General features: G+C 35.0%; 1 protein-coding gene across 4 annotated transcripts in view; it reads left to right on the top strand.

Annotated features, from left to right (window-relative positions):
- Positions 1 to 12,919, top strand: part of SORCS2 (sortilin related VPS10 domain containing receptor 2) — a 1,375,930-nt gene that overhangs the window by 804,850 nt on the left and 558,161 nt on the right. For all 4 annotated transcript variants that reach the window (XM_001372355.3, XM_056802395.1, XM_056802396.1 and 1 more), the window contains one exon: positions 7,786 to 7,885. In XM_001372355.3, coding sequence (XP_001372392.2) covers positions 7,786 to 7,885 — 100 coding nt within the window. The remainder of the gene's footprint in view (positions 1 to 7,785; positions 7,886 to 12,919) is intronic.

The following is a 12,919-nucleotide window of genomic DNA, read 5'->3' as shown; positions in this document are numbered from 1 at the left end:
GCCAAGAATGTATCTCCATCTCTCCCATCAATGGAGAAGTCACTTCAAATACCAAACTGAAATAATTGTTCAAGCTTCCTGAAAAGTGTGCTTCATTTTTGGTCTAAGTTGATCTCCCATACTAGACTCATTGTATATGTCAAATTTATTAACTGTTTTAGTAGTTCCAAGAAATTAAAATTGTACTTTACATGTTATGATCTTTCAGACACTGACTAAATTGATCAGCAGGTCATAAGAAATTTGATGTAGTTATGTCAAGATCACTGGACTTGGAGTCAAGAATCCTGGATTATAACCCCAAATCAGATGTTTAATAGCTCTACCCTAACCCAATTATCTTGAGTTATGTTCTGAAAATTGAATCACAGGACCTGAAATATAATTTCTAAAGTTCACAATTGATCATTGTACCTTATTGCTATTATTATTCATAAAATTCCCTTGAGTTTACTGTGCATCACTTCATCTAAGTCTTTCCAGGTTATTGATTTTTTTTTGTAATAATCCCATTCATTTTTTCTTATGGCACAATAGTATTCCATTACAATTATATGCCACAAGTTGTTTAATTATTCCCTACTTTTTAGGTATTCATTCAGTTTCTAATTCTTTCCCACCACACACACACACACAAAAAAAAAAACTGTCATAAACATTTTTGTACCAGTAAGTCTTTTCCCCCTATCTTTGATCTCTTTGGGATATAGACCCAGTAGTGGAAATATTGGGTCAAAGGGTATACACAGTTTTATGACCCTTTGGGTACTGTTTCAAATTACTCTCCAGATTGGTTGTATCAGTTCACAACTCCACCAATAGTGTATTAATGTCCCAATTTCCCACATTAGTTGCAACATTTATCATTTTCCTTTTTTGTTATATTAACCAATCTGATAAATGTGAAATGTTACCTCAGAGTTATTTTAATTTGAATTTTTCTAATTAATAGTGAATTGGAGCATTTTTTTCAAATTATTAAAGAGTTTTAAGTTCTTCATCTGAGAACTACATTTTGATAGCCTTTGATGCTTTGTCCATTAGAGAATGACTTTTAGCCTCATAAATTTGTCTCAGTTCTTTACATAGTTGAGAAAAGAGGCCTTTGTGAAAGATACTTGCTATAATTTCCCCCCAGATTGTTCTTTCTCTTCAATTTTGATTGAATCAGAGAAAGAATATTATGACTCATTTCATTAATGAATATAGAAGCAAGCATTTAAAATAAAATGCTAGCAAAGAGACAATAGCAATATATCACAAGGATCATTCACTATAACCAGATGGGATTCATACCAGGAAGGCAGGGCTAGTTTAACAAAAGGAAAACTATTGGCATAATTGACCACATCAGTAACAAAACTAACAGAAATCACATACTTATATGCAATATAGAAAGAAAAGGTCTTCAACAAAATACAACAGATTACATGATGAAATGAAATTTAGTAAAGTTCTGGTTATTAAATAAACCCACATAAATCATCAACATTTTAACATATCACCAACAGAGTCCATTAGTAAGAGACAAAAAGATGAATTCTAATTAAAATAACTACAGACAATATAAAACACTTGGGAAAATAGTTGTCAAAATAAACATAGGAATCTAAATGATTGGAAAAATATTAATTGCTCATGGGTAAATCAAGGGAATATAATAAAAATTATAGTTGTACCTAAATTAATTTACTTATTTGTGGCCATATCAATCAAACTACCAAATAATTATTTCATAGAATTAGAAAAAATAATAAAATTAATCTTGGAGAACAAAAGTTCAATAGTGTCAAGAGAATTAACTAAAATATGTAAAGGAGGGTGACTTAGCAGTAATAAATCTCAACTTGTTCTTTAAAATAGTGATCATCAAAATAATCTGTTATTGGCTAAGAAATAAAATGGTGGATAAATGGAATAGATTAGAATCACAATAAACAGGGTTAAATGGCCATAGCAATATATAGTGTTTGATAAATACAAAGATACCAGTTTTTAGGAAAAGAACTCACCACTTGACAAAAACTGATGGAAAAACTGTAAAACAGTATGGCAGAAACTAGGTATTGACCAATATCTCACATCCTATAGACATAAAGGGTCATACCATAATAAACTGAAGGAAAATATAACAGTTTGCCCGTCAGTTTTATGTAGAAAGGAAGCATTTATGACCAAACAAGAAACAGAGAACATTAAAAAGATGTAAAATGAATGTTTGATTATATTAAGTTTTTGCTTAAAAAAGCAATGTAAACAAGATTAAAAGGGTAACAACAAATTGAGGAGAAAATTTATAGCAAATTTCTCTAACAAAGGCCTTATTTCTCAAATATATAGAGAACTAATTCAAATTTACAAGAATACAAGACATTTCCAATTGACAAATGGTCAAAGGATATGAACAAGCAGTCTTCAGATAAAGAAAACAATGGCATCAATAATCATATTAAAAAAATGTCCTGTCACTCTTGATTAGAGAAATGAAAATTAAAACAACTCTGAGGTATCACATCTTACTTACTATATTAGCCAGAATGATAGTAAAGGGAAGTGGTGAATGTTGGAGGGGATGAAGCAAAATTGGAACACTAATGCATTATTTGCAAATCTGTGAACTGATCCAACTATTCTGGAGGACAATTTGGAACTATAACCTGAAGAGTATAAAACTGTACATACCTTTGACCAGGTAATAAGACAACTAGGTCTTTATGCCAAAGATATCATAAAGAAGGGGAAAGGACATATTTATACAAAAACATTTATAGCAACTTTTTCTGTGGCAGCCAAGAATTGGAAATTGAGAGGGTGTCCATCCATTGGAGAATGGCTGAACAAATTGTGTTATCTGATGGTAATAGAATACTATTGTGCTATATAAGTAAGAATAAGCAAGATGATTTTAGAAAAACCTTGTTCTATTCTATCAATTCTAAATTAATTGATGCAGAGTGAAATAAGCAGAACCAGGTGAACATTGTTCGCAGTTACAGCAATATTTTGATATGATCCTCGATGAAAGATTTATCTTCTCTCAGCAATACAATGATCCAGCACAACTCTGAAAGATTTATGCCAAAGAATTCTATCCATCTCCAAAAAAAAAACAAACTGTTTGAATGCAGATCAAGGAATACTACGTTTCATATTACCTTATTTTTTGGAAGCAGAGGGGTATTGGTTAAATATGAGTTTTCTCTTATAACAATGACCAATATAGAAGTATGTTTTGCATGAAAATACATGTATAACCCTGATAAAATTGCTTAGCATCTCTAACAGGGAAGAGGGAAAACAATTTAGATCTTATAATTTTGGAAAACATATGCTTAAAATTGTTAATACATGTAATCGGGAAAATAAAACATCTAAAATTAATTTTAAATGAATTTTTAAAAATTCAGGCAAAAAATAAAATCACAATTCCAAATTGGTTTCTAACCTACTAAAGTTTTCTAATTTATAAAATTATATTAATATCTTATCATAAGCCCTCTAATATTGAGAATTTTCCTGTCTTGATTATCAAACTCATCAGAGATTTAAAAGAGACTTCCCCCCCAATTATTCATTTTCCCCTTGCTGAATTGATTTTAATCATTAACATATTTTTGATTTCATGGTAATCAGAATAATTTATTTTTTTCTTTTGTGACAGGTACTGTTTTTTGCATAGAAGCTAGAAGTGATATTAAAATCCCCATAATTTACACATGAAGAAAGTGGAACCCTAAAAAACTGTCATACTGGTTTTAAAGAGCAGAGCTAAAATTCAAACCCAAGTCCTCTTATTCCAAATAAGTCCTCTCTCTAGTGTTGAAATTTAGTCTTAGAGAAGTTATAATTTGTCCAAGATTACATAGTTATGAGAATGAAAAAGCAAAGATTTGAACCTAGATTCTATGACTCCAAATGCAATGCAAAACTTCTAATATATTTGCCTTACCTACCTCATAAGGTTGCCATGAAATCAAATGGAAATAATGTATTTAAAGATAATAAGTGCAAAATTACTCATGTTCATAAAGCTCTAAGCAACTTAATTTATATTGCCATGCTTTCAGTGTGAAACCAGTTTGAGAAATAGGTAGGATTCTTTGTAACTGATCATGACCTCTACATAGTCCTATTGGTCCCCCTCCCAAAGCTCATTATTGTAGCAATGAATAATGAACAAAGTTCACTGTAGAGTCAAGTTGTGCATACGACTATGCATAAAACATGCATGATCCATTGTATTTGTTCAATAAGGTCATAAGAAGTCATGTATTCAGATGTGATGAGTTACTTAATTCAACAATGTCTTACAAAAAAGCAAACATTCTTAAAAAGGTAGGGAAAAAATCTTGTGGTAGATCCATCTTCCTGCAATGTAGAGTTGGAAGTGGTCTTCATAATGTGTTTTTAAGATCTCTAGGCAGACACTCTCTGTCTTAAAGATCTTCTGAGGTATGCTTGAAATCTGGTACCTGTTTTGTCCTACTCTTGAGCATTCCAGCTGTTAGAGATTTATTTGACTTTAACAAGCATTTCTTTTTGGAATTAAATTCTCCTTGGAGAGTTAGGGTCTGGGAAGATTATGAGTCATTCCACAGTTTCAATATATGTTCTTTAAATCATGTGCCAATGACTTTATTTTACAAATGACAGCATGGCATAGTAGATAAGACATTGGACTTGGGAGTAAAGAAGGCTTAAATGTAAATTACTCCTCAGATATCTACTAGCTCTGTGACTCTGGGCAAATTATATAACCTCCCTAGGTCTCCCTTGATTTGGTTGTAAAGTAAGGGAGTTGCACTTGACTTCCAAGACACTTTTGAGCTCTCAGTCTATAATGCTGTTATCCATTCCTGGCAATTATTCAGGTCATGATCTTCTTTAACATTTATTGGAATTATTTCTTTAAATAATTGAAGGAAATGTTAAGTTTGGTTAGAAGTTAGTGAAGATAAAGATGTTAATTTTTTCATTCTACTTCAAGTAACTCTTGAAATCTATCTCCAGCACTCAGGACAAGGGACCTCATTCTAGAATGTGACATAGTAGTTTGGGGTCTCTAGTGTGATAATTAAAATGTTTGGGAGCAAGGGAAATATATATATATATATATATCAATTATGACCGCTGAAATATGTTTTCTACTGTGTCTTGGTTTCATATAAATATAAGATGGTCACCAGGGAATATATTCCCAATTTATGAATATGTCCAAGCCAACTGGGTTTTATTGAGAAATTTAATTTATAATACACTGATTAATCAATAGAAAAAGAGAGAAAGGAAGAAAGGAATAAGAATGAATAAATCAGTCAGTTGGTTTTATCACTCACCCAAGATCTCTCTAGGTAAGGCTTCTCATGCCAACCTCAGGCTCCACCTTCAAGAAAGCCTCCTTTCAAGAAATGTTTCCAGAGAATTCTCCTCCTTCAGAGCCAGCCTTCTCTCCTGGTCCTTCCACAGAGCAACCTCCTCAGTCCTCCTTCAGAGCCACCTCGCTCAGAGCAAAACCTCCTCCTCCCTCTCCTCAGACCCCACTATTTTTAAGGAAACCATCTAAGTTCCCTCCCCTCAGTTCTCACATCTACCAATCACTGTCGATGTCTCCCTGTGCCAATGGTGGTTCTAGTTTAACCCAGGACCGCCCAGAGGTCTGTGGCTTTGCACATGTCTGTTGAAGGTCATATTCTCAAATAATTAAATCTTGATCCTTTGCTGCAGCCCTTCCTAAATCCTGTTACTCTAAGTAGGGTGGAAATTGTATTTTCCAAGACCTGGTTCTGTCATTCCAAGTATCTCTATTGTATCAATTCTCAAATGAATCATGACTCAAAGAACTTCCTGTTCTATGCTTAAGCATAGGTCAAAGCCCTTTCCATTGTTTAGCAAAAGGTTTCTGTCCTAAAGTAGTCTTAAGTAGGGAGGAGAAGGATCCTCCCATGCCAAGGGTGTTCACATTCCAATAGAGTTCTTACTATCAGTAGGAAATTTTTTCCAAGTATGAAATTTTCCAATGGTGAAATTTCCAACATTCATAAGTCTAAGAAATTTTAAGGTTTACACTAGTCCAAAGGAAAAAAAAAATTGTGGAGATGATAATTGACTTCAGTTGCATCAGAGTTATAAATTTTAACTGGATTAGATTTCTTCTTAGCCCCTGAGTGCAAGATTAGAAGTAGTAGGTGCAAACTTCAGTTTGTTATGTTTAGGCTCAACATTAAGTTCAACTTCCTAACAGTAAGAATCAGTCAAAAATGCAATGGGCTATAAAAAGAGTTAGGAGTAATATCTTTGGTGTGGAGGGCTTGTCGTGCCCTCCTAGGTCAGCTCTCCAGCCTCTGACCCTCACCTGACACCCAGCTCTCACTTGTGGCTCCCAGTAGATGCTAGCATGTGGCAGCAGCCACACCCCGGGCAACAGCTTCAACAGGCCAGCTAAACCTTGTGAGGGTAGCCATCGGGTCGCTGACCCCTGGTGAACCAGGGCTTTGCTCACCCAGCATGTGAAGACTGCTTCAGCGGAACAGGCAGAAGAAACCAACAAGAAGGTTCAACGGCTGAGATGGCGATACAGCAAGGCACTGTGGAGTGCTTAGGGCATGTTGGAGCACAAAAGACAACATGGCCATCCAATGCAGCTGAGAAAGTCTCCAGGTGTAATGATTTTTCGTGCTATTGGACCCAGGCTTCCAACCCCAAGAGAGTGGGACTGTCTCTGTGAAACGCCTTTTCCACTTAAATCTTCACGCACAAGTGTCTTTGTGCACAAAAACGCACAAAGATAATCGTCATCCTCGGTTACCGAGAGACTACTACTACTACTACTACATTCACCCTCATTAAAGATCGTCAGGCAAAGACAGAACTATCTACATAATGTTTTCAGAGAGTGATTCTTTTTCAGGGATGAATTGGACCTACTTTTTTCTGAGATCCCTTGAACACATTTGAATCTTTTATTCTTATTAAAATAGATTTTTGCCTTCTTAATATTTGAACTAATAGTCATGTTGAAAGGATGGAAATTTTTATTTTGAGAAAATGATCAGGTTAGGACTGAGTCACATTACTTTATAATAAACTTTAAAATTTATAGAAGAGGTAGTAAATTGCTCTTCACTTAAGGTCTTTAACTGGAAATTGGAGGTAAAATTGTTAAGGATAATATAGAAGGATTCCTATTTATATTTAACATGGGCCAGATGCCATTTGAACTCTTTATAATGATGCTAGGACTTGATTTCTAATTATAGAGCTGAGGAAAGACTTGTTGGAGAACCTGGCATTTGAGCAGACACTCTTGAATGATCATTCTGATTTTAGTAGACAGGAGGGAGATCATCAGGCATTTTCTAGGAAATATGTTGAGTCAAGACCCAGAAGTGTAGGAAAGCACAAATAATATTTAGAGAAGCAAGGATGAAAGCAGTTTAGTTAAAATCTGGGAAATATGAGTAATGAAGGAGAAGGCTGAGGAAATGAAATGATGCCTATATTGCATGTTCCTAGATGTTTTGTTTTACTAAAGTTGAGTTTGAAAAACCAATCAAACAAAATTTATTAAGTCACCAGCCCTGTGCTCAGTACTGGAGCATAAAGATACAAGTGAAAAAATAATTATTGTCTTTCTTCATGGAGCTAATAGCCTAACTTGTGCAAGTCAGATGTATACTGTGCTTGGAAGACCCTGGAAAGCAGGTCCCCAGGGTGAAAAATTAGTTACAAACCAACTGGATAGGGGGAAATTTGAAGAGACATTGACTATATTTCTGTTTCCTACAGGTCATCAGATTATGGGACTTCATACATCAAACTCAATTTACAGCCTGGCATCACCACAGTGATTGACAACTTCTACATATGCCCTACAAACAAGAGAAAGGTACGTGACAGAGACCTTTTTTATTTGTGGCCATTTGTTCATGCTGAGAAATTTAGACTGAAGTTCACTTACTTTAAGTGGGAATTTACTTGGTAGAATGGAGTCATTCTGCCACAACAGCAATACCTGCATTGAAGTTTTTTCTTATGTAGCCTCATCTCTAAGAGTCTGAGCCATGTGGTCACAGTTTGCTATCTCTTCTTAATGGTGGTTAATTGATCGATGAAGAATTCTGTTGAGTGCTTGTTTAGCTGTGTTGTTTTGTCTTGTACCTACAGAGAAGACATGTGCGAACTAAATATGCAAGGAGAAAGACAGACATTTGCACAACTGTGAGGAGATATACACCCAGGGAGACAAATTTAAAAAATATTCGCAGTTATCGACATAAATACATACATATGGAAGTAGAAAAGACTCATACCTTTGGAGAGGAGGGTAGAAAGAAATTTTAATACAAGTACAGGGTTTATAAGTGATGTTTTGAAAAGAAAAATGTGTCTCTGTATTGGGAATTTGGCATAAACCACTATCATTCAATGGTTAGGAATGGATAAATCTGTTTCTCTAATATTAATTGTTTTCATCTCTCCCGTGTGCTAATATCATCTTGTTCTAAAACATATTAGAGAGCTCTGCTTTTTAATGTCCTGTTAAGCCAGGTAACTCTTTTCTTGTTCTTTGAACCTAAACTACCTCAGTGTCTCCCCAGATTGTCCCTGGCAGGGAGCAGCTCTCTAAGCTCAGCAAAGGATACCAACTCATTTCAGGCACAATTGGGTAGTTTGTTTCCCAACAAACTAAGAGAGTGATCCATATCCATGTGCTCCTATCTCTGCCTCTGGATAAGGAGATAAAATCGGAAAGTGGCTTGAGTGGATTAAAGCTAATATGAAGTGTTCAGTGGTCTAAGAAAATGAGCCATCAGGAAGAAACTGAAATTTAACTGTGAGCTTGGAGTGTTTGGACACTTTTCATTGTTTACTGCCTTGGATGTGATGAAAGTAGGATAGGTTTGCTTTCATTAGTAGCAGGAATTGGGGATGTGGAAAACAACTTCCACCAATGGCTGAACATGAACTCCTCTGTTCCTTAAAAGTCTTTGGAGGCATTTGAGACATTGAGCAGTGAAGTGACTAGTACTGAGCCCCAGAACTGGTATATATCTGAGAAAGTACTAAACCCATATCTTTCTGGATCCTCAGCTTGCTTCCCAATGTGTTATGCCAAGCAACCCCCAGTATTTTCTCATTATGATAAGGTTTACAAAATATTTCCCTGACCATTGCCGTGTGTGGTAGTTAGAATAAATTTTATTAGACCCATTTTACAGAAAAGGAAGCTGAGTTCCAAGAAAGCTCGTGATCATGATAAAAGCTATGTAACAGCAAAGAATTCTTAGAAATCTGCCTTTTGCTTTAACTCTGTGAACTTCAGCAAGACACAAGGTCTCATTCACAGCAGTTTCAAGTTACATTAGGATTCAGCTGTTAAATATCATTCCTTCAGGCTAACGTGATATACTTGGCTTCATTTTTAACCAATGTCATCTTTTTTAAAGTGTTCCTTCTTTTAAAATAGGCCCTTAATACTTGTAAAAAGTGCCCTGATTGACAGACTTGGAATTGAACTTAGACAGAACAGAATATAGAGAAGCAAAAAAGGGAAAGGGTGATTTTTCTCATGTGATGAATGTGCCACTTTGGACAGGAAGTTGTCAGCAGGCAGGAGAGGTGATTCTGATTGAGTAGTCACAGTTTTCTTGGTTCCCTGGCAAATAGGAGAGTTCTAAGATGCTTCTTTAGCCTATCCTCTATCCAATCTGAACCAACTGACTCCCTCCCTACTACTTCTGGAGCCCTAAGCCTTCTCTAAGCCCTAAGCACACACTAGGTACTTAATATTTATTGATTGTGTTTTCATTATTTCCAGGCATGTTATATTCCTATCATTACTATTATTAAACTCATTTGAATTATTCTTTCTTTTTTCCTTTTATCTCTCTAAATACCCTGAAATTAATGAGGTAGAATTCTAAGACAATACTGGTGCATATTTCCAGGCAAAGGTGGTCTCAGGAATGTTTTATCATCATGAGTTTCATCTAATATTTGAAGACAAATCCTCAACCAACTGAAAAATCTAAAGGATGGTCATTAAAGACAGAGGGAAATGAAAATGAAACATAGTGGGCTCTTTGATCACCTCCTATGGGGTCTGTGAAATAGGAAGAAGTATGGAAAATCTGTTCACTTAGGGGATACAGAGATATAATTAGATCAAATTGTTTTCAGAGCAAATTATTTGGTGGATTGGGAATAGAAGTGGGATGAGTAATGCTAATACATAGAAGAGTCTAACAACATGAGGCATATCAAAAGGAAGTAGGATTGTGAATATTTGAAGAAGTCAACAGAGGTAACTGTTCAATGAATCTAGAGGAGTATAAAATAAGGCATGGGGCAGTGGGGTTTACTGGGTTCTATTTTACCAACTCTAGGGAATAAATCACATAAATTTAGGAAGTAAGAATATCTATCCTTAGCCAGAAGTAGATACTCTGGTCAAAATCCAGTTCCAAGGAATCCCCACAATACAGTTGTTCTTTTTCTAAATCCTAGAGATTCATATGACTCTTGTTTGCCATAACTACTACAAGGATTAAGATAACTGATTACTATGAGGAATAAGATATCTATGCCCTCCTCCTTAAATTTAGTACAACATGCCATCCACACACATTCCCAATTATAGCAGCACTCTCAAGTTATCTTTTGCAATAATGTCAAATTTATTCTCTTCTCTCATTTTACTACTCTGGCCAGGGTGCTGATCTCCTTTTACAATGTCTTGTCCTTCAGAAACTCCTGCTTTTGAACTCAAAACTATTTAACAAGCATACGATCATGGAGGCAATTAGGCAACAATGGCTCAAAAAAGACTAGGACATTCTAGTGACTTAATATGAATGAATTTTGAGGCATGGCAGCTCCTGCTATCTCCTCATTTTAGATTGTATTTATTAAAAATATTACATTTATTAAACATATATTATTGGTAATTAAACATACATATATATTTCATTAATATGTATAGGTTTTATTATATGTGTGTGTGTATGTGTGTGTGTGTAATGTTCCTCTGCCCTAGATGATTCACATTTGAAATACTGGGTTCATTTCAAGATGTCATATTTTAGGTAGAGGATGGGCAAAGTGGCATGGGTCTAGAGAGGACAAAATGATAAGGAGACTGACAAACTTGCCATGTGAGTATTGTTTAGAATAAAACTGAGGTTGTTTAGTATAGAAGCAAGTATTTGAGAGCATGTATAGGGAAACATGATCAATATTTTAAGTGTAAAAAGGAATATTGTTTAAAGCAATTGATTGAATGTGTTCTGCTTTGACCAAGAAAACTGAACAAGGAACAATGTATAGAAGTTGTATAGAGACAGATTTATGCTTGAAATCAATTTAGGAAAACTTTTGAACAACTAGTGTTGTCCAAAATGTACTGCCTTGGGAGGTGATGTATTCCCAATCAATGAAGTTCTTCATGCAGAAGCTGGGTGGGCAATTGACAGACATTATATTAGGAAGCTCTGTATAGATAGGAGTTTAAGTAGATGTTCTTTCCAATTCTAAGACTCTATACATCTGAATTATATCTCAGCAATTCCTTGAAACCATTCTTGAGCACTCTAGGTCTCATTCTTCTTCATATGTTATGATTTTCCTGAGTATTTATACTTTTAAAAGTGAGGCATAATTGTGATTACTGATACTGATACAGGTACCTTTTTTGAGCTTTAATTAATTGCTGTAGAACTTCCCTTCCCATGCTCCATTTCAAGTCATAATATGACTAGAAATCTTTTATTGATGACCTTCTTCAAATTTCTCCACATCGGACTTCCAATAACAATATCACAACATATGGCTGGGTCTGTATTGAAATTTTATCACCTTCAAAAGATGTGCCAGATCTTCTACACTGTAAAATCTTGAAGGATCCTTATTTACTGCTATAGCATGGTGAGTCAAAAATGTTTTCTGCATAACCTTTGAAACCTTGAGGAAGTAAGTAATTTACATCTCTGGGTTTCAGTTCCCTCATTTGACAAATAAAAGGATTAATCTAGATGAATTATAAAGTTAGGAAGAAAGGAAGGAAGAAAGAAAGGAAGGAAGAAAGAAAGGAAGGAAGAAAGAAAGGAAGGAAGGAAGGAAGGAAGGAAGGAAGGAAGGAAGGAAGGAAGAAAGAAAGAAAGAAAGAAAGAAAGAAAGAAAGAAAGAAAGAAAGAAAGAAAGAAAGAAAGAAAGAAAGAAAGAAAGAAAGAAAGAAAGAAAGAAAGATAGAAAGAAAAGAAAGAAAGAAAGAAAGAAAGAAAGAAAGAAAGGAAGGAAGGAAGAAAGGAAGAAAGGAAGAAAGAAGGAAGAGAGGGAGGGAGGAAGGGAGGGAGGAAGAAAGAAAGGAAGGAAGAAAGAAAGAAAGAAAGAAAGAAAGAAAGAAAGAAAGAAAGAAAGAAAGAAAGAAAGAAAGAAAGAAAGAAAGGAAGAAAGGAAGAAAGGAAGAAAGGAAGAAAGGAAGAAAGGAAGAAAGGAAGAAAGAAAGAAAGAAAGAAGGAAGAGAGGGAGGGAGGAAGGGAGGGAGGGAGGAAGGAAGGAAGGAAGGAAGGAAGGAAGGAAGGAAGGAAGAAAGAAAGAAAGAAAGAAGGAAGGAAGGAAGGAAGGAAGAACCCTAGCCTGATGGAATCCTAAAGAAGGACCTATTGGAGAATGATAGGAAAAATAGCTTCTATTTGTATAAAGATTTATGGTTTACAAATTACTATACATATATTTCTCAATTTGAGACTTATCGTAACTTTGTTAGGCAGATGATATCAAGATCCAAAGGATGATGGAAGGTTTCGTGGAGGAAGTAATATTTGAGTTGGTCCCTAAAAGATGATGAAAATCAGCCCCTTTATCCCATCTTAATCTGTACAGGCATATACTTAACAGATGGCTTGAATCAATTTTGTAAATT

This window comes from Monodelphis domestica, chromosome 6 (assembly GCF_027887165.1).
Source record: "Monodelphis domestica isolate mMonDom1 chromosome 6, mMonDom1.pri, whole genome shotgun sequence".
NCBI classification, from domain to species: Eukaryota; Metazoa; Chordata; class Mammalia; order Didelphimorphia; family Didelphidae; genus Monodelphis; species Monodelphis domestica.
This window is presented reverse-complemented; position numbering and strand designations above follow the sequence as displayed.